This window comes from Syngnathoides biaculeatus, chromosome 9 (genome assembly GCF_019802595.1).
Source record: "Syngnathoides biaculeatus isolate LvHL_M chromosome 9, ASM1980259v1, whole genome shotgun sequence".
NCBI lineage: Eukaryota > Metazoa > Chordata > Actinopteri > Syngnathiformes > Syngnathidae > Syngnathoides > Syngnathoides biaculeatus.
The window spans coordinates 5,124,402-5,147,235 of record NC_084648.1 but is presented as its reverse complement, the minus strand read 5'-3'; the positions used below and the strand labels follow the sequence as shown (position 1 = coordinate 5,147,235).

Genomic DNA, 22,834 nt, shown 5'->3' with positions numbered 1-22,834 from the left:
AATCTAAACCCCAAAGGCCACTCACTCATGCAGGAAACCACCGGATCAGTCACATGCGGCAGTCACATGAATCTCTGCTTCTAAAAGAAGGCAATCTTGTGATGGACACAAACAGATCGTCTCTGTTTGCAGTCAGCCAATTGACGGAAACCCCTCCACCCCCCACCCCCACTTCCTATGACCCTGACTTCAAGAGCTCTTTCTCCTCTTGTGAACATTCTGCAAGACCATGTGAGAATCACATTGAGGTGAACTGATAATGGGATTGGAATGCAAGGGCTGAAGTGTTGTCACCAGTCATTTCTTTTGGGAAGATAGGCACTACTGTAGTGTGACCGGCACCAGAAAATATTTTTTTGAGGTCATAAGAAAGTAGAGCAAAACCATAGCGATCACATACATCTTTTAAGTCCACAAGACTCATCAGGGATAACTCAGTGTCTTGTGAAAATTCAAGCACTAAAAATAGCGAAAGCAGTTATTGTGCTCCATGATAAAACCAAGGAAAGAGCAGGTTTCCCAGTGGACTTGTGGCAAATTATTCCCGACAAAACACACATTAGAGAACTTCAATAACACGGTTTATTTATTACTTGACCTTGTGTGTGTGTGTGTGTGTGTGTGTGTGTCTGCGTGTGTGTGTTTGTGAGATCGTATGATTGTGAAACCTTTGAAATATAGCTCAGTAATAATAGCTCCTCCCCTTGCTGTACAGGATCATATCTTGAGCTAAAAATACACGGGCGACCAAGATCTCGGTGACATGGTGAAAATAACAATCAAATAAGAAAGTCAACCTAGCCTTGGTTGGCCTCAACGGCATTTGCTTTTTTTTTTATATATATTTTACTTAAAGCATTCCTCCTTTCAAATCAGAACAACTCCCATTTTTGTCGCACTTGGAATGCTTGATTGAATGAGGTGTAGAAACCAATGCTTACACAGTTTTCGGGAAAACAAAATTTTGTTTGAATATAGTCATATATATAGTTAGATATGTAGAGATATATATTAATTTAAACGCTTTTTAAAATAGCACAGTAAACACTTTTCACACATGATAAAAAACACTGAATGTGTCCGATTGTTTATGTATAGGCCAAGGGCGTTAAAAGAATCGCATCCTGGTAATCGATCACTTCACTTCCATTAATCATGACGAGTTCAAACGTTAGAACATTCTCGCAATACTAAACATGACCTTCCATCTCGTTTTCTGTAGTAAAAAGCCACCCAGAAGAGGACTGAACCTCCACGTTGCTGTTTGCAACTATATGTTGTAATACAGTTGTATACAACTGTATTTGTCCACATGTGAACCACACAGAAATAAAACTCAAATGAAAAAAGTTACATAAGACAGTCAGTCAAAAACAAAAATGTAAAACTTGTCGTCAGTTCTCTGCATCCTCTTTTTTTTCTGTGCCATCAAATACTGTACCTGTATATCACCTGCTGGCCCTCCTTCACATTGTATGTCAGTCATTATATATACCCACATAGTTTCTGTACAGTTGGCTCACTGGTGACCAAAGAAATAGCTAAAGGGCTCCACATGATGTTGGTCCAAGTTGATGACCCTTAATGTATGTAAACAGGCACACACAGCTCTCCAGAGTCCAAAGCCATTTCTGTGAATGAGCCGGTCCTTCATGGTCCCTTGTATTCCTCTTTCATTATTTGTCATTCCTTTGCTGATAATGTTAATATCTCCATAACCTCAAAAGACTGTTTCAAGCCCAGATCTCAGTCCTGCTGAGAGGAATAAGGCCTTGGAATGCTCCTCAGAAAATGAAAGGTTGACAGCTACTCAGAATTTTATTCTCCTCACCTCTTTTTGGCAACCAAAGCCAAGGTTTTGTCATAGATTGCCACGCGAGAAAATGGCATTTATCCAGAGTTGTTGTTGTCCAGCTTTGTTTATTTAGTCTTAGTTTGAGGTCTCTATCATCAGTGTTGGTGGTCTATTACTGAACTTCACGCTGTCTCTGACAGGTCCACATGGAATGAGCTAGCAAATCCTCTTGCGGGCTGTAAGACAGAGAACAGTCATTAAGACAAATGACACTATTTCCCATGCGGCTTTTCAGTTACAGCTACAAATACAGCTCGTTGAAGGATACATGCCACGAAGGACTCTTTGTGAAGATATTTATACTCCATAAAAGCTACTCCACAGTGTCTAATACTAAACCTAAGGAATGGGATTACAAACTGTGAAGATGAATACTCAAAATTTTACGTCTACATTATGTAGAAAATACACAGTACAAAAATTGTGTCAGTGGCTATAAGTGGCTCAACAAAGAATGATATTGATATATAGTATGAAGCTAGCTGTTGTTTTAGCTATGATGCTATCTTAGCATAGCATCAACCTCTGGAGCTGTTCTCCTTATTTTTACGCCATGCTGAACATCACAACTTCTGCTGTGCCATAATGAAGCCCATTTATTTGGAAAGACCAAAATAAAGTAAAACACAAATCAAAAGGGTATAAAATATATATTTTACAATGGACATTTGTCATTACACTGTGAGGCAGAAGAGATGAGCAGCCTGTTATATTAAGAGCAGGTTATTGCGCCTTAAGGCTAAATAGCAATGATTTTTCCACACGGGCAATTGTTGTACTGTAGAGAAATTGCTTGGCACACTTTGGTAGGTCACAAACAATTCTTTACCTGAGAGACAGCCCACAGTCAGCATGCAGTTTCATGGAGGATGGCAGTATACATGCCGGTGACGTGATTGGAAATGACCTCTCTACTGAGTGTTTATATTGAATCCATTCTCTACTCTTAGAGCTAATAGATTATTCATGCTATGTGGGAGCACGGAAATGATTTGTTATCATCTCCTAATGAATGCTGTAGAACTCTTTGGAGCTGGAAATTCCCGATTATGTTCCAATTGATGTCAGTGCGATGTATGCAGCTCAACCTTCATTATTGAAGGATTTTGACTGTTTCGCAGCGTGCTTATCTACGTACACACGCAACGCATTCTTTTCAAGAATAAAGTGGTGTACTTGTTTCGGAGGATTCAAATCAATTCTGATAAATGTATGAGGCAATGAAACAAATAAAATCATGAGGTGAGCTTGATGGTGATGACCTTTTACATGTATGAGCATCAGATTTGAAAAAAAAAAAAGCTTGGCAAAATATTTTTACAGGGGGAATTTACAAAAGGTAGGTGGGAGACAAATGGGCCACAGCAGATTCAGGGAGTCCAATTCGTCCTCTTCTTTTTCATTTTTTTATTTTTTTTTAAGTCACAGAATTACAGACAGTATTTAAGAGCAGTGGGGAATCTATTTCGGTCGATATTGGATAAAAGCGGGATAAGCAATAATGGATTACATTTTACATTTGACAAAAACAAATTACAAAAGAACAATTAAACAAACTAAACTTGCACTTTTAAGCTCCTTAAAAACAGGAGAACTAAAAGTTTGTAGTCCAGATCAGAAAAAGGTATATTCAGCAGTCCCTCTTCTAGTATCTGTACTGGACCTGACCAAAGTCAAAAGGTCCTAGGGATTTTTCATACTGATACTCACAGAAAAAAGTGGATTTGTACGGGAGGGTCCCCCTATCATACTCTTTCCTCTCTAGCGTGCTGGAGTTGTACTGCTGCTGTTGGGGATGGAGGTGATGGTGAAGGCTGTTGTGTGACTGTGACCTTTGACCATCCTTGCCAAAGGTGAAGAATGACCTATCGTTGGACGAAGCTGTGGACGATGTCAAGGCGACTTGGTCGGAGAGGTTGACAGACGAGGGTACCTCAGTGTCTGGCAATGTAGCGTCCATTCCGGGGACGTGGAGGTTGCTGCGATAATCCGGCCCCTGGCGCCCATCAGATGGGACGAAGGATGGCATCCAGCAGCGGTCAGAATGACCCAGGGCCTTGCATTCCTCTGTGCAGTTGGAGAACAGATCGGCACCTGGATTCAGTGAAAATACAAACAGAAGAATCTAAGTTTAAAATTATTTATCATTCAGGTCACAAGACGTTCAAGTGCAGTGAAACAATTCATCAAAGGGACGAGGCTAACACTGATGAAACAAGCTGTTTGCCTCTAATCCTCATTCATTCTGCATCAAATGTGCAATCAAAGTGAGGCTGCATTTTGAAAATATGCCCCTCCAAGCGCCACGATCTTAAAACACACAACGGCACTGCCACCCTTAAACAAAAACTACAATTATCTCAGGAAATGTGACATGAAAAGCAAAGTATTTACATGCCTGCCGACTTGCTCTTCAATGTCAATCATCCCTATACACCCAGACAGTCTGTAATTGACATAGGGTTACTGCCAAAAACAAAACATCCACATAAAAAAAGACTATATTAACACGGGAAATGATATAATAGAAGAAGATGCATAAAAGGGATCTCAGTTATGTTAATTACACTCTCTTAGAGAGAATAAAGAGAGGGGAATGGCGGGATAAGTGTATGAACGAGATTATAAAAGGGAATAAATGAAGGAAAAGAAACATGAACAGAGCCATCATAATAATTACACCCTGCAGCCAATTTTCTCCTGTGCAGATTGGATTTATGTTTCTTCATGTTTTTCCCTGTAGCTGGTGAAATGTGGAAAAGCAATAGAATAGTGTGATCAAAGAAGGAGACAGGAGGTTGAGGGCTTACATCAGGGAGGAGGATGGCAAAGGGAGAGAGTTGAGGAAAAAAAGGGGGCCATCTACAACCTCTCCACTCACCATGCCCCCAAGGCCAAAATGGCTTACTGTCAAAGACCCCGCAGTTGCAGAAATGTATTCTTGTGAACAATATATGGCTAGTGGCCTCTAGTATATAGCATCCAAAGTGCCGGTGTACCTAATGTTTTGACCAGTTAATGCATAAAAAATAAATATTTAAGATAAGATAAATCCATGCAGAGTATTCTAAATGTTAGGCCAACAAGAAGTAAAGTATGCAGACAATGATGTAACACAGTACATAATGTAAATAACTAGGACTTACCATGATGGTATAAATCGGTAACTTTCAAATGTTTTGTTTTTCCTCTTTACCTTTCCTCTTGCTAGGGGAAGAGAAATGATTCTCAAAACATCTGACCATCTTACTGTGTATTATATTTACCCACCATGAACAAAAAAGAGTAAAGAAAGTGGGACATGTCATGAAATGCACCGTGGCAAATGTTCTATTTCACCTATGTTTACCTAGACAGGATATTGCTGCTCTTATGTTCTGTGCACCTATCACAACAACTTCATATACCTTAATCAGTAATAAATGAATAAGAACACATGGGTAAAACACTGTATTATTATTATTATTATTATTATTGTTATTATTATTATTATTACTGTGTGACGAGGATAGTGTTGTGCTTGAGCCAGTCCTTTTACCTACAATGTGTGTTGTCATTGTTTTTGTCTGACCCTTAAGCCTTAATTTTATTGTGTATACCATACTCTATTTTATATATTTCAGTTACTGTGTGTCATTTAGTATCAGGCACCTGAGTTGAGTAGACTTGTGTGGTTCACCTTCAAAAATTACAATAGACACAAACATAATTTCTTTCTAATGATAAATTACAACGAACGATGTGTAAACACACACTGTATATGGGGCTTAATTTAAAATTCAATATTCCACGTTTCTGACCAAAATCAGAAAAGGCCCGGTTGTTAAATATTATTGTATCCGAAAGATACTCTTGACCAGTTATCACGTGGTACGTTGTGGTTGGAGTTATTTTTTGAGGCAAGGGTGAAAGACTTCAGAAATAGAGAAGTATTTGTCTGTTCTGTGTTTGTATAACATGTCATTCACAACAACAGAAATGACAACTGAGTTCCAGGCCCGGTGTCACAATAGATCCAATAAATTCCAATTTCCCATCGGAGTAATACAGTTGAAGCCTAGAACACTTTCTTAGTTATCGCTGCTACTACTTGAAGAACTCCAGGAAGGATTCATCTGGGCTCCTCTGCAGCTCTGTCATCACGACCATCTTCACATGGTCCATGCATGTTGTCATGGCAAAGCAGTCATGAATATTCCTGCTGCAACCCCCACTTCTCCCGCACTGAAGAAAGCCAAAACTGCAGGATCTCTTTGTTGATGTTCTGTTTGATAGTCTAGCCCAGAGTGAAGTGGAAAACTCATAGTTTGTAGTTTGGATTTATAAACTGAATATTAGGGGTGCAGCTAGTGAATATTTCAGTATTCGGACAAATGTTATTTTTGCTTGGTTTAAGATCAATTATGAATACAGAAGACTGCAGAAGAAAATAGAAGCACTTAAACTTCAAAAAGAATGACAAACTATTTTGTTCATTTTTTTGTGATAGGAAACTCTTTTATTTTTATTTTACATTGAGCAGAAAAATATGAAAAAAAAAATGTCTGTGAGTGTTTTCAGTTTAGTAATTTAAAAAAAGATGCAACAAATTTACATTTTAACAGCATTTATTTGGGTGTTTGGCAGTTAGGGCCACAAGTGAGTACAATAACTGAATTCCCAGGGCAGAAGAAAATCCTTAAGCATTTTTTTGTCCTTAAAATACTCAAAATATGTAAGTACTCACTGAAGCCCTACTGTATATCTTTAGTGGCACCCGACAGACCTTGTAGTTACCACATAGGTTAACAATCAGCCTGGCGCCTTCTATTTTTTCTTCTATTATTGTTCTTTGTATTTCATGTATTTCATTCTGTTTGCCTTGTCTCCCTTCAATACAACATACTGTATATATTTTAGGGGAAGGGAGTCAAAATTGTTGGGCGCTATACAGTTTTTTGTGTAGTGTGCTGTACTGGTCATCTGAAGTACACCAAACACTCTCATAGCTGTAAACACGCATGCCCTGATTTTTTTTTTTTTTTTTTCTCATCGTGTGGTGTCTCTCACTGTGTGTTATATAAACATCCAACAATAACTCGGACCTTTTCCCATGGTCTATGCAGGCTTGCTAAGGTTTATTTGGAGTATCCAGGTTTCCTTCCACAGTTCAAAAATGTAAATTAGATTAACCAAAGGTTCAAAATTGGCAAGAGATGTGAACAGTGAACTGAATGTACACATTGTATACGTCAGCCCTGTGACTGACTGATGATTTTCTTCTTGTCCAAACATTAGTGTTGATAATCTCAGTATTTGTGACCATGGACAGAAAGAGGAGTTCAATTAGTTGATCACTAAGACAACATTTTTGGGTGACATTTTTTTTTTTACATACAAGTAACCTCTCACATGAAAATTAGCTTTTTATGACACAGTTGACATTTTCATTTGAGTTACTTTTAAATTTAAAATAAAATCTAATCATCTTTCAATCATCTGAATCTTATTTCAACTATAAATGCTCATGTATGTACCACAACCAATGGGTCATAGCTGAAGCCGGCGCTTGTTTTTGTGCGCCTTGTGTTAAAGTAATACTGCTGCTAATTCAGGGCACAAAGCAGGCAAAGCGACCGCAGTGACCATGAAGTCAGATGAGACACAATGCTCCCAGACAATCGACGGCGTGGACCAAACAAAAGCAAGAGTCACAGATTTCCAGGGCAGAAAAGGCAGCGAAGCTGCAGGAGCAGAGAGAAGAACCCTCGATAACACAGATGGCGAGAGCAATGGCCAAAAAATAGGCAGAGGGACACCACAGATGGCGCAAGAAAAGTTGTTAAATCCATACTGTACATAAGAGCAGCTTTCATATACACTCAACTACACTTTTATTGGTTTATTAATATGATAGAACTTGCTTAAAAACATTTACAATAGCAGTTTTATATTATTATGGATATACTGTATGACAATTACATGAATGTTTTAATTTTAATCATTTCAATATTACCTAATAATAACAATAACCCTAATAATGCATATTATTATTATTATTATTATTGTTGCCGTTGTTGTTGTTTTTATTATTATTATTCTTTACAACTGTAACATTCCTCCTGCAAACAATCTATGCAGAGGCAGAGGCAGCTCAAGTAACGATTGGCTTTTGGCCTTGTAATGATTTGTTGACGTTTGCCCGTGTTGCTCTTCAGCATTCTAATCTTCTCTGGGTCATTGTCCAAATAAGTGGTTGACAGTTACTATGTGCATCCATCTTTAAGTACATCATCCATCCATCTATCCATCCATCCATCCATCCATGTTCTGAGCTGCTTATCCCCACAAGGGTCCTGGGAGTGCTGGCGCTAATCCCATCTATCTACGGGCAGGAGGCGAGGTAGAGCATGAACTAGTTGCCAACCAATCCCAGTTAAGTACAGTATATCATTGTTAATCAAATCAAAGGCAACAATCGGGCATTGTAGTCTGGAGAAGATGCGTAAACATAGTGACCAAAGGCTCTGCAACTTCAGAAAGGTCTTTGCCTGTCAGCTTGCACTTAACCAACAGGGACATCACCACATATGTTTGCAAACACACAGGCTTAAAATTACTCTTATGCCAAGTTATGTAAATGCTCGGAAGCGAACAGACAGACGGGCCATGTGCGCATGACACCCAGTGGCTGTTGATCCTCATGAAGCACCTTCACTTCCTCGGGCAGGAAGCAAACAACAACCAAAACAGTGAGTGGCAATGACAGTCCCTGCCAACAGCGCTCTCCCTCATCATGACCTCATCCGGCAGGCAAACACACACACGCACACACACACACGAGCATGCAAACTCGAACACATGCAAGGGGGTAAACAATGCTACACAAGGCAAACACAATCCACTTTCTAATAAGCCATCAGCACATTTCCCCCCTGACTATTTTGTTTTTCATTACATCGCTGCACGTTTCAGAAATCCCATGTTGGAGTGATTTGACTAATTGTGCTGACTGACATACAATCAGCAAGTGGGAGCTGAAGGAAATGAGCAAAAACAAATGGTGAGGGGGAAAAAAAATGAGGCACTGTGTGTGTACCCAGATTAGACCCACTCACCCACCCTTTGCCCGCATTCATTCCTCTGTTTGTGATTTTCACTTTTTAGCACTCTCCTTCTGTGTCATTTTCCTCAGAAAAACATCCATTTCCCTCATTGTTCCAGCGAGAACACAGGCATACCAATATTTGGACAGGAGCTCAAGATGGCAGGGGAACAGCAAAGCTTCCTCGCACGAGCTGCCCATTGATGAGTAAACCACAGACCTCCCAGGGCAACAACAGAGCAAGATGGCTGCCACCCTACCCGGCAATGACAGACAGAGAAATTGTTGTGAGCCTCACAGAGGCAGCTACTAAATGTTTTGATGGAGAGTCGAGATGGCTGCCTTCCCATGCGCTGCCTGGTTGATTAATATCCCACCTTCCTGTACACCCTCTGGCTGAACACTGGTTATTGATCTCTGGTTTGTGTGTTATTTGGATGCAGCGACACATGCTGGATACTTTTTAATGAAATCAATACAACTTTCCCAAAGTTGTCATAGTTCAAGTTGTTGCAAAATACAAATTGTCTTTTTCATTAAAGATTGTTTTTTATTATTATTTTATATGACTAGCCATCCATTTTCTATAGCACTTGCCCTAATTAGGATAAGAGGTGAACTAAGGGCTATCCCAGCTCGCTTCTCCTGTAAAGGACATTGTAAGTGTCATGATCCTGCCGCTTCAGCACGAGCTGTGCGGGTGCCCGCGCGGCTGCGCTAATTGGGAGGCACACACCTGCGCCTCATGCGGGCTGATCATCCCCTGTATATATAGGACCCGGTGACGACTGGTCCTCGGCCAGTTCGTTGAGCTTTATGTCCCGTTCCAGCACTCTCGTATCCCTGATTGAACCTGTGTGTACCGACCCTCGTCCGTTCTCCGACCAACCCCGTAAGCCTGACTCCTTCGATACTTCTGCCTGCGTTGATTGTTTCCCTGTGTACCGACTCCTGCCTGTCCGCTCATCTGTTCTCTTCGCCTGACGTCACAACTACCGCTGCTGCACCGGACTGCCTGCTCGATCCCCGACCTCTGCATACAATAAACGTGTCTCTTCTTGAACTACCTTGCGTCTTCCGAGTTCTGCATTTGGGTCCTACTCTCGTTTCCGATGGGACGTGACAGTAAGATATCGAGCAAAATACTACTATTCCACCATAACACCATAGACTTTTATCTTACAATAATATTCCCTATATTGTTATGTGAATTAGTATCTTGGGTGGGAGCAAAGATGGTTTCTGAAGTCTGTTTGCTAAATGTCTTTGACAGATCACTGACAAGGAAACATGATGCCTGCTACTAATTCATAACCATCAATCTCATACACCCCTGCCACAATGATTTAATTGGCTCATTTGTCATGGCATTTGTTCTCACGAAAATGTCATCATGACGATAATTTCTGCTCTCCCTACCGTCTCACAGATTGCCGCATCCGTGTCTGAAATGCCTTTTTTTTTTTTTTTTGCTTGTTTGCTCAATTTCCTATTAGAGAGACAAGGAGAATAATGCAGAGAGAAGACAGCACCTTATTTGAATAAAACAACCTGAATGAGGGTGTGGGCTAGATAAGGGTGTGGCAGTGTGGATCATTTGTGCTTTGGATCCTGACACAGCTTTCAGGAAAGCTATGCACACACTTTTTAAAAAGCATCTGGAGATAACCCCACAGGCAAAATCCCTTTGATTTAAAACAACATCAGTAGCCTTATTTTCTCAAGTGTCAGAAGGATGGCTGAGCGATTAGCAAATACAGGTTCGGTTGATATTATGCCAACTGCAGATGGTTTTCCCGTGATTTTAACTACTCTGAAACATACCAAAGGGGACATTGTGATGTGAGGTCCTGTGAGGACAACCTGCCTCTAAACCCCCTTTGATAATTTCTATGCAAAGGCTTCAGAAATGAATTACTGCTCAGCCAAGTGTTGCAGAGATCCAACGTGTGGGGAAAACTGAATGAAGGCTGAGACTCTGCCACAAATGTGCGTCGTATAGCTGGTTGGCTGTTGCAATTTTGCTTAAGCAGACAAATTCAGGAGGAATTCACAAAACCGACATGAGGTCAATTCTGGTTTTAGCTCAGCACAAAAGCATGTTAGCCAACACAAACTGCCCACATTAGCCATGATGCAATTATATACAGTACTGTTGTTGACAGTTTTACTCAGCACTTTAGATGAAAAGCTCAATGAGAAGTCAAAAAAGCAAATTATATTGGACTATCGTATGTAGTATTAGCAGTTCGGCATTCATGAATTCACAAATTCTAGAGTTTGGAATCTCAGGCCTGAGGCTGATACTATCCAAATGGAGATATACAGGAATCAGTTAAATTCAAAAACTATAACTACAGAGGCAGACCGATTCGTTACGAATCTCGATTCAATTCAGTGCAGAGAAAGAAACCAAAGACCTTGACTTAAGCCAATTCTATCCATCCATCCATTTTCTTTGGCGGTTATCGTCACGAGGGTCGCAGGAGTGCTGGAGACTATCCCAGCTGTCAACAGGCAGGAGACAGGGTACACCCTGAACTGGTTACCAGCTACTCACATGGAACATCGAGATAAAAAGCCACACTCACAATCACACATAGGGCAATTTAGAGTGTGCAATTAATGGTGCATGCTTTTGGGTTGTGAGGGGAAACGGGAGTCCCCGGAGGAAACCCACGCAGGCATGGGGAGAACATGCAAACGCCATACAGCTGGATCTAGGATTGAACACGGGACCTCAGAACTGTGAGGCCGACACTTTCCAGCCGATCCACCGTGCCATTAAATGACATTTTTCTAAACGTATTTTGAGATCTGTAAAATATCACTTAATGTGAGCATTGTTGCTTTATGGCACCGTGTGTGTGTGTATGTGTAAAAACAAAAAAACAAAACAAAATGATACACACACACACACATATATATATATATATATATATATATATATATATATATATATATATATATATATATATATATATGTACTTATATATTCTATGAAACAATTATTTTTAAGGATTTTCTCTACATGAATTGTTTGAAAAGCCATGGGTGGTCTCTCAAACCTAGCCATTCAAGGTACGATCACCACTGCACATGCGCCATTTTTTTTTTCAGGGGGTAGGGGGGTGCTGCTTGCTGAGAGCGCAAGACTTCTTGCGCATCTTTTACGAGAAGAACTTCATAAACAACCTGTTCAGTCATTTTATGATATACGATCCATAGCCCTGCAACTACATTAAAGGATTCATGGCAGATTTTGTATCAATAGTCCAGTCTGTGCTCAAACCAATCATATCCCTTGGCTTTACAAACAGTTTGTCTTTCCCAACCCCTAACCTATTTGCAGAGTTCTTTTTACCTATCCTGTTATTTGTGTAAAAACTAACCTGTAATGCAGCAAAAACTTTTTTTTGTTTGTTTCACAGCAAAATACTGCTTACAGGATGTCTTATATTTTATGTATTATAGAATCTCTTTAATCGAGACAACATGCTATTACTGTTGACCATAACCTCAAAAAAGATACAAAATCCAACGACTTGTCCGCTCAACCAAGCTTCCGCGGTGGAAGGCAGAAGGTGGAAGTAATGGCTATTCACCTTCCTTTGCTCTGCTCCTAGCCAATGACTTGCTGAGATTCACAAACATTTTATTGGAGCATCTCTGTAATTGAGACACCGTTATTTGTACCTACACCCAAAAAAAATAAAAATATTGTCCAACCAAATATACTTTTAAACAGTCTTCCCCAACCAAAAGCTGGTGTGCATGTCTGGCAAAGTTTTGGCTTGCACACAATTGCTCATCCAATTAGAACTCAAGCAACAGCTGTCTTAGATGTGTGATTGTGAGTCAGCGTGAGAGGGATACCATACATGGCGGCACCCATGTGTGCTTTAGCTCATGATTGTTTCACCAAGCTAGGATTAAAGAAGGCATCCACACTAGTGGAATCTGTAAAAACAGCAAAGCGGAAGATCAATAAACCTATCTACGAGCGTCGGTTCGTGTTGTCACTGAGTGGAGCCAGTAATCAGTAAACATCGAAGCGCTAACTGCTATGTCGACCCAGCAAGCCACATCGCTCTTATGACTCCTGCGCTTTACTTTGCAGTCAAATGGGTAAGGAAGCGTGGTAGATACGCTAAAATACAAACTGACATTACGGGAAACATCTGGAAACTCAAAATCAAGTCGGTACTGAACTTAGTAGCACACCACAATGTTGGCTGGAGGAGCTACAGTATCCCTTCATCTTGAAAACATTTTGATGAAATTTTGACCTTGGAAAGTGCCAAAACTGAACTATTAAGAATAACTATTTCATAACCTGAGGTTTTCACACATTCAAAGAATTTAGTTATTTTTCCCTCAGATGGCAAGTCAGTAGCTTAAAACATACGGATAGTGGAAAATGATGCGTATCCAAACCTTTCCACCGGAAATGCCTAACGTGTTGCTGCAGATGACTGTGACTGTGGATGCTTAGGTCTAAAAAAATGACTTTACTTTCTAATAAGCTTACAGCAGTTTTTTAAGGTGTTTTCAAGTGTTTTGAATGATTTTAATATATTTGGGGATCACAGTTTGTGGTATATTTATGGTACTCTACAAAAAAAAAAAAATACAGTTAGAGTATTGTCCATTATTTGTGGAAATTTGCTATTCATAGTCAGGTTCAGCCCCTATCACTCAAAAATAGCAAAGGTCCAATGTATACACTTGAAAGAATTCCAGGCAATCGCTAAGACAACTAAATAAATATTTGCCTTTTAGAGGACAATTCCATTTTATTCCCTTCATACTGTCCCTGAGGAAGTGCAAAATCTCACATAAATGTTCTTAGTTTTATTTGCCTTAAATGATACCTGCATGGAAAAACATCAAACTTTAATAATAGTAATACAGCACACACATTTAGTTTCTTGGTTTTGAATTAATTTCTTTTGACTTTAGATGAGTTGAACATTGCAGATGTTGATAACAAAATGAACAGAGGTACTGCTATTTCCTCCCACATTGTCCAACAACATGCATGATAGGTTAGTTGAAGACTAAATTGTCCATAAGTGTGAATGTGAGTGCCATGCGGTTGTCAGGCGAACGATTCAGGGTGTACACCCCCTCTTGCCCAAAGTCAGCTGGTACAGGTGCCAGCATGCTTGTGACCCTTGTGAGGAAAAGCGGTTGAGAGAATAGAAGTATATGGGGAGCATAACACATAAAATAATGTCTGAAATACACCCCCACCAACAAAAAAAATGTAATAAACTTAAGCCGAAAGAAACTTACTTTTATACTTTACTGCTATCAGATTGGCCTACCGCTCCACAAACAAATACTACCTCCACATTTGAAAATACCATTAATGTGCTATTACCTCCCTTGGAGTTGTCATCTGTTCACTTAAAAATCTAACAGGAGAAAATGCGTTAATGTATTATATAAAATATGGATTAAAGAAAGCGTACTGTATGTTCTCAGACCAGTGCCAAGGGAACATTGTCAAAGCCAAACTGGAGCTAAGTACACTTTCGTTTATTTACAATTCAGTTGTCTTTTCGTTACCCTTCAACATTCCAAACAGGAAAGTGATAAAAGTGTCTTCCTAATCAGCACTGAAAATGTGTACCAAGCCATCGTGTCACAAATGCCATGTCATCCCTTTTCTGAAGTTCTATTTTTTTTTTCTTAGTCGAACTGTCGATAGCTGTATAAAGAGTCAAATATTTAAAATCTCAACTGCTGCCTTGCTGGTTTATACAGTGTGACCTTCCTCAAATATTTGATAAGCAAGAGCTGAGAGTTAAACTATCAGTGGCGCATAGATGACTCTCTGTTTCGCCTCAGGTGATAAAGAATGTCAAATGCCACAGAGCCTGATGAGTACTGTTCACTGTCCTACAACACAGATCCAAAGAAGTCTAGTTTATATTCCCAGCACTGACATGATATTTGCCAGACTTAGGTCTAGACGGAGGTCTTATATGAATTGTGTGGAGTGAAGCCTCCAAGGAAAAGGGCAGTTCAATATGAAATCCGATTTTCCATTGCTCCTCTTTTTGTCCGACTCCACTTGGATCAATAAACAGGTACACATCTAATTGAATGTTTGCATAAACAAGATGACTGCTATGGTAAGCTGCGTCTACAAAAAGGGCTCATCCATACTGTAAACCAGGGGTGTCAAACTCCTATTTTGTCGCGGGCCACATTGTACTTGCAGTTTCCCAGAAAGTGCCGTTATGGCTGTGAAACGATGACAATCTTTAACCGCCTCCTCATATTTACACATGCAATTTAAGAACTAGTTTTGGAATCAGAAATCAAGGGTAATGGGTTTTTCCAACTATTATTGTTTTTGGCAACGTAAAAATGCTTGGAATATCTCAACGTTATCATTTATGATCGGACAATTTGAAATTTTGGTCCAGATTTGAACAAAAAATCATGGAAGTTGATACACAAGATTTGCCTCCGTGGGCCACATAAAATCATGCGGCAGGCCGGATCTGGCCCCCGGGCCTTGAGTTTGACACCTGTGCTGTAAACCAAAGAAAGGGCATACGGCAGTAAATTGGAATATGTTTAACTATTTTGTAAATAATAATTAAATACCAACAGTGCTCTGTGGCCACAGTATCACCCCACACGCACCCATGCATCTTCATCCCTGCATGATAAACACTTTTCAAGTACGAAGGATCATGGAACTCATGTAAATATTATGTGTAATTCATGCCTCTGGCATTTGTGATTTCGCTGCATCCTAATCATGTCCAGTCATTCAAAAACTAAAATAAGTGTTTTTATCTTTTTTATCTGTTCTTATTTTACCTTATTTTCTTAATCTATTTATATCCCACAAGTCTGTTCCCTAGCTACTGTTGACGTGCCTTTGAGCAAGCCTGCTCAAGTGGTGCAACATAGCTTGCATACATCCTTACGTTATGACATCTCTCATTGCATCCCTGCATATCTGCGGTGTGCAACACAAAAACACAGCTGAGTGTGAATTTCAATTTCCCCTTGAGGGATTATAATGAGTAGAAATTTATGCAAATAAAAAACACAATTACCTTCAGACACAACCATAACCTTTTTTTTTTTCTTTAACAATTCAAGGGACAAGATATAAACTATAATCCTATTTCTTACGATGTGTATTGGCTGACATATTAAAAAAGGGGGGGATGCAATCATTCATATACGTGATTGAATGCATCTTATTATGTCACATTACCTTATCTGCCTTTTGCCTTTCACTTGAGTGAATTTATTTATTAATAAGAGGAAAGAAGTGCATGGCTCACTTCCGCCCAGTCAGTCGCTGTCCTTTCAGTACCACTCAGCGGAACACCGAGAGTAAGGGGAAGCAAATAAAGGTTTCTGCCAAATAATTTCTCTTTTCACTTTCTATCCAGAATGCAATAGTCTTGGAAGCCAGCTAACAACAAACAATCAGGGCAGTCTTGGTCACAAATTAAAATTCGGCTCAATTCACCACACGAACATTATTTCGAAAGACGTATGATTATGATGATAAGAACTCACCGGCAGAGTGGCCCCGGTTTGTGGCGTCGTGGTCACTGTCGCCTTGTTCGCTATCTCCGTGACCGCTGTCTTTCGAGCTCACGATGTCTGCTTCTTGGAATGCCGAACTGGAGGAGAGAGGCAGAATATAGTTGGTCACAGAGGGACAGGAGAACGAAAAGAATTCATTAAATGAAAGGCCAGGAGAGTGCAAAAGACAGAGAAAGGGGGAGTGAGAGAGAGAGAGAGAGAGAGAGAGAGAGAGAGAGGAGAGAGAGAGAGAGAGAGAGAGAGAGAGAGAACCAAAGAGAATCAGAACCCGCCAACGCATAGCTGCATTAATACCGTCACGGCGGCCATCACAATTCTAAATTGGATGTTACACATGGCATGTAATGAAATCCAGTCTTAGAGCTTTAATAGGCGCCGCTCTGCCAGTTATGGGACTGGTGCCAAATTGAAGAGCTACATTACGGACACACAGGGAACCATGTAGCCTCTCAGAGCCACAATTAATGATGCAGAATCCACAAGACTAATACTGATGGGTGTAATATTCAGTTTTATAGATCTGTGAATAGACTGTGGTTCCCGTTGGCCAGCTGGATGTTAGCGGTCCTCTGACAGTGAATGATTATGTGGTTCGCCTGGCTCAGCACATTGTTGATATCCAGATGTGTGTGCATCTGTGTGTGTATGCATGTGTGTATGAGAGAGAGAGAAAGAGAGAGAGATAGGTCGTGCGGAAGAAAGACAGTGACTGCTTTTCGCTACCTGTTAACACGTCTTGGTCTGTCCACCAGGTAGCTTAGTTCCGCGCGTTGATGTTTATTCTACAAAACCCATAAAAAAAACAAAACAGGTCATCTCAACTAAAATAGACACACAGGTGAATACGTCGATTGGAGAAACACAGGTGACCACAAATGATACATTAGCATAGAAGAGTTGAAAACTATTTTTGCTGTGGCGCAAAAAACAACGGACGTTGAAAGCATCCACTTGCACGCACGTATCCACTTAATGACTGGGTGAGAAGAGAGCAGTGGAGAGTGGGTTAGGAGGCGATTGAATGTGTAAATGATTGAGCCAGCCTACGCTGGGACTGAACAACCTTTGTTCACGCTGCTGCCATGCTGGGTCGTGCAGAGAATACTTAAAGCACAGCAAAGGCAAGACTGTGACTGGCTGTCTGGCAAAACTCCAGCCACACTGCAATCAACAAAAAAAGCTTCAAGTCCTCAAAGCTCCCCGGTGCAAAACGTACAGGCTGAGCATAAAATGGGGCCACCGAATTATTTACCTTTTTTCTTCTAATGTTTGCTGCCTCGTTATAGTTCGGTCATCCAAATAAAATTAAAAAGAGGATCGTTTAGAAACTGACATTACGAGAACCATCTGTCATCTTTCTCACAGAAAGTTTAGTTTTTTGGCTATTTTTTTTTTTTTACAAAAATAAAGCTTCCCAGTACTGAAATTTTGATGTGAATTTTGATGAATAAAATTAACTATGAAGAGGATCTCTGTTGTCTAAATTAGTGTCAAGTGGCCTTGTAATTACTGAATATAACCACGGTAAACACTGAACATGTGTGATCTGTGACCACGAGGTCAGATTATTCCTATCAATGCAAATGAAAAAAATTACTTTCAATAATATAAAAGCTACTTCAATGACTCAAAGATGTTGCCTGACTGGAATAATACCCATATGAACTCATAGCCACATGAGAGTTAACAATTGACGCGTCTCATCACCAATTTAGGTATGACAATGATTGAAGGCCACAAAGCTAAATAGCGAGTCAATAGAAATTCCATCTGTGGAAGGACTTTGTTTTGACATGGTTTGAATAGAAAACATGAAACACATGGTTGGGTGTTTATTTCTGCCCATGTGATAGTGTTAAATGTTAACATTCTAGTGCATCTTGTCATGGGGGAGTGGGGTGGGGACAATTGTGATTATTTTTTTTTTTTTTTACCTCACTGGAAAGAATGCTGCCGTTGGATATGATGTCTGGTTGTTGGTCGCTGTAACCAGTAACTAAGGCGCCACACGGGTTGGTGTGATCCGTATCAGTGCTTCGGGAGGGACTGCATGGTTTTAGGAACATCAGATCAGTTTTGGCAGACTCTGGTGTCAGACACACTTGGTAGCAGTAGGAGTTTTGGTTCTGGTGGTGGTGGGAGCCAAATCCCCCTCCCACACTTCCCACTCCAGACTCCTCCACGGGTACCTGCCCCACAGGCCCAACGCCTGATGTCACATTGGTGCTCTGAACCAACATGATGTCGGACTTGCTGAGCTTCTTCTGCTTGCGGCCTCGAGTGTGCCGGCTACAGCAGGAGCCGCAACACATGCAACAGTCACCGGCCAACAGGCAGGTGTACAGGTTGAGTTTCTTGTCCTTCTGGCAGCGCACGGCCAAGACAATCATAGCCAAGAGGAAGATAAAGGACACGGAGCCGAGGGCTATGATCAGAATGAGCGTCAGGTCAAGAGAGGTCTCCTTTGCCTTCGAGGCGGAGCCACGATCCCCACTGCGACCTTCAACCACACTGTCCACTAATATCACACTCACGCTGGCCGAGGATGACAGGGGGGGCTGCCCGTGGTCCCGCACTTCTATTAGTAGGTCATAATGGACCTGAGAGTCCCGCTTGTGAGCCATCCGCCGGGCGGTCCTCAGCTCTCCAGTCCTCCAGTCCATGCGGAACATGCCCAACTCGTTGCCCCGCAAGATGCTGTAGGACAGCCGTGCGTTCTCGCCATCGTCCGCATCCATGGCCACGACGCGTGTCACAAGGTAGCCAGGCTCAGCAGCGCGCGGCAGGGGCTCCTTCGCCGTGCCATTTTTACCAATGGGCGCTATGACAGTTGGGGCGTTGTCGTTTTGGTCCACAATGATAACATTCACAGTGGCATTTGAGAAGAGCTCAGGTGTTCCCTCATCCTTAGCCTGGACCATGAAGCTAAACTCTTTGAGCTGCTCATAATCGAAAGAGCGCAGTGCGTAAAGGTAACCGGTGTCCTGATTTATGGAAACATAAGTGTCCACAGACATGCCCTGTATGTCACACTCCAATATGGAGTAAGTAATAAGAGCGTTCTGGCCAATATCAGGGTCTAAAGCGCTCACAGCGTGAATGAAAGCCCCGGGCACATTATTCTCAGTCACATACACGTCATAAACCACCTGCGTGAAACGGGGCGCGTTGTCATTCTCATCCGAAACGTGCACTTTAATGGACTTGCTGGCGGCAAGAGCGGGCTGGCCCTTGTCTTTTGCCACCACTGTGATGGTGTAGGACTCCGTTGTCTCTCGGTCCAGCGGGCCGTCCGTCACGATGGTGTAGTAATTTTTGAAAGACGACTTGAGCTTAAAAGGGACGTCTCCCAGGATCTCGCAACTCATTAAACCGTTCTCGCCTGAATCGCGATCCGAGACGCTGAAAAGTGCAATGACTGTGCCCGGGGCGTCCTGCTCGCTCACGGACTCAGTCACAGTGCTGAATCCAATCTCTGGAGTGTTATCGTTCACGTCAACGAGTTTCACGAGCACTTTGCAATGAGCGGGGACGGCGTTCGCCCCCAAATCTTTCGCTTGCACGTAAATCTGGTGCGTGTTGCTCTCTTCGTAGTCCACCTCACCCGCCACCTCTATCCTGCCTGTTCTGGCATCGATGCTGAACAAGTCTTTAATCCGCGGAGTGTTGTGGTTGCTGAAGGAATAAATAATTTCCCCGTTTTGCCCCTCGTCAACGTCAGTGGCGTTGAGCTGAATCACTTGGGTGCCCACGGGGGAGTTTTCCCGTAAATTAACCGTGTAGACGGACTGCTCAAAAGTGGGCGCGTTGTCGTTGGAGTCGAGAACTTTCACGACTAAGAGCGCGGTTCCGGTGCGCTGCGGGTTGCCCCCGTCCACGGCGGTGAGCACGTAGCGGTGAACCGCCTGCTGCTCCCTGTCAAGGGGCTTCTCCAGCACTAGCTCGGCAAACTTGTTCCCGTCGCTTTGAGTCTGCACGTCCAGGTAAAAATTGTTGTTATTGGTGATCGCGTATGTGCTGAGAGCGTTTGCGCCCACGTCTGGGTCGAAGGCGTTTTCCACTGGGAAGCGCGTCCCGGGAATGGCGCTCTCGGATATCTCCACCGAAATGTCCGGCTCGGGAAAACTGGGTGGATTGTCGTTGATATCCAACACTTCGATTTCGACGCGAAAGAGTTCCAACGGGTTCTCCAAAAACACTTCCAGGTGCAATAGGCACGGGATGGTCTGTTTGCAGATTTCTTCTCGGTCAATTTTCTCCCTTACCACGAGCGCGCCGTTTTCTAAATTCATTTCTAGATAGGGCGTCCGCGAACTAGGCACAGTCTGGAAGCGGCGAGCGGAAAGTTTGGTAATGTCCAGCCCCAAATCCTCCGCGATATTCCCAACCACAGTCCCGGGCTCCTGCTCCTCTGCTACGGAGTAGCGAAGCTGAGACAGCGCACCATCCAGGATGGAAACCAGAAAAAACAACCGAATCATGTCTGCTTCCTCTCTGCAAAGTGCACTTCGAGAAAAAAAAAAAAAAAGTTGTTGAAAAAAATTTTATTCCTTATTTTTTACCAGCAGCGCGCATTTCCCAAGTTATCTGCCTTAAAAATGGCAGCGAGATTAAAATGGGGGAAAAGGTTTCCGTTTGTGAAAATCCCCTCCTTTGACTCGGGTAAGTGTAACATCTAGTCGTTTGAGATGTGTGAAGCACAGCCATCTGTTTTAATCAATTGTGCACCGAGCTGCGAGTTCTGGCGTCGGACTGTAGCCAGGCTGCATAGCAAACACTTCCTGTGCGCAGAAACACACTGTTCCCTTCTTCACACACACCAAAAAAAAAGAAAAGTCACTCGACAAAAGAAGCAATTCCTGCCTTGTAGAGGGGACGGGGAGAGGAAAAAATATCTACAATTTCTATATGAAGACTCTAACGAATACAAGGGCTTTTTCTTAACCTATGTGCGTGAATGTAATCTGTGCGTCCGTGCGCTCAAAGCGGATGATGTTCTCTGCTCGGCTTCTGTCAAGCGAGTGTGAGCTGCGGGTTGGTTTTGCGCACAGCTTCTTTCCCCACCAGCCAATGGTGAGCTCAAGGACCGCGCGTAATGCCCCCTGATTGGGGCTCCGCGATGCCAGCAAGCGCTCCCACTCGAGCGTCTTAACAAAACCAGTTCGGCACAGTTGCGCTTCTCATCTCCCCCCCTCTTCTCCTCCAGGCCTTGCTTCCGTGGTAACAGGGAAATTAAATGTTTTACACATTCGTCGAAATAAGAAACTGCAATAATAGAGATGATTGGAAGGAACCAGCGGGGCTGCACGTACTCTGTCGAGGGAATGCTTTTTGGGTCCAGAATGGTGGCTACCTCTTATAATTAGATCGTCATAAACTGGCTGTCCCTTAAATTTTAGCAAACAGACGTCGGAATGTGACCAGCAGCTAGCAATGCAATTATTGCAGCGTTGTATTAATTTGCAATGGACTGGAACAAATATGTGCATGAGCCATCGTATACAGTTGTGTGTGTGTGTGTGTGTGTGTGTGTGTGCGTGGCAGGTGTGTATATATACTGTATCTCACACAAACACACACACACACACACAAACACGCACACACACACACGGTGTTGGGACAATATCTCAGGGCTCAATACGTACATGTTCTGTATAAAGTTCGAGTGCATGTTGTTTGGGAGTTGTCACCAAACGGGTTTCCCATCAGAGCGCGATCACACATGGGTTGCTTTAATTCAGTTTAATGAAGCATTCCGCTTTAGTCCCACCGTGATGCTAATAGCTTGGAGTCTATTAGTTCCTCTATCTTCCACTTTTTTATCATTAAGTCTCCTCACATGCTGGCCTTCACTGTATGCGCAGTTGCATCATCCGCTAATTTAATTCACAATGAATATATTAAATATGCAAATTTTTTCAAATGGGTGGTTTCCGAGGGTGGCATAAATAATTGAGGTGGTACTTGTGTGCATTTTTTCTTTTTTTTTTTTTTTTTTTGAGACGGCGATCACAAAGACGATGAAAAGGGGTGTAATTGAAATTAATTAGCATAAGTCTCCTAATCCAAATGTAATAGACGGGGCACAACAATATAGACTATAATGCAAAGCGACGTGCCCATTGTGGAGTGGATTAAACAACGATTCTGCATCTAGCCACGCAAGTCAGAAGAAACAAAGAACAGACGTTCGATAAATTTTCACCCATGTCTGAGCCAGAGCTGTGTGACTGAATCGAGCTGACACTCGATGTAAGATCTCGCGGCCCTCTCTCTCTCTCTCTCTCGCTCTCTCTCTCTCTCTC

General features: G+C 42.0%; 1 protein-coding gene across 4 annotated transcripts; it reads right to left on the bottom strand.

Annotated features, from left to right (window-relative positions):
* Nucleotides 1-585: 585 nt before the first annotated feature.
* Nucleotides 586-21,521, bottom strand: pcdh10a (protocadherin 10a). Of its 4 annotated transcripts, none has more exons than XM_061830891.1 (5): nucleotides 18,464-21,521; nucleotides 17,253-17,311; nucleotides 16,500-16,606; nucleotides 3,566-3,949; nucleotides 586-2,031 (listed from the first exon to the last, which is right to left on the bottom strand). In XM_061830891.1, the coding sequence occupies exons 1-5, from the start codon at nucleotides 21,008-21,010 to the stop codon at nucleotides 2,012-2,014; spliced, it is 3,117 nt and encodes a 1,038-aa protein (XP_061686875.1). In that variant the 5' UTR covers nucleotides 21,011-21,521; the 3' UTR covers nucleotides 586-2,011. The 4 variants fall into 4 exon arrangements, 3 of the variants coding, with proteins under 3 accessions (XP_061686875.1, XP_061686876.1, XP_061686874.1); XM_061830892.1 differs by having other exon boundaries at nucleotides 3,789-3,949; XM_061830890.1 differs by lacking the exon at nucleotides 586-2,031 and having other exon boundaries at nucleotides 2,397-3,949.
* Nucleotides 21,522-22,834: the final 1,313 nt, after the last annotated feature.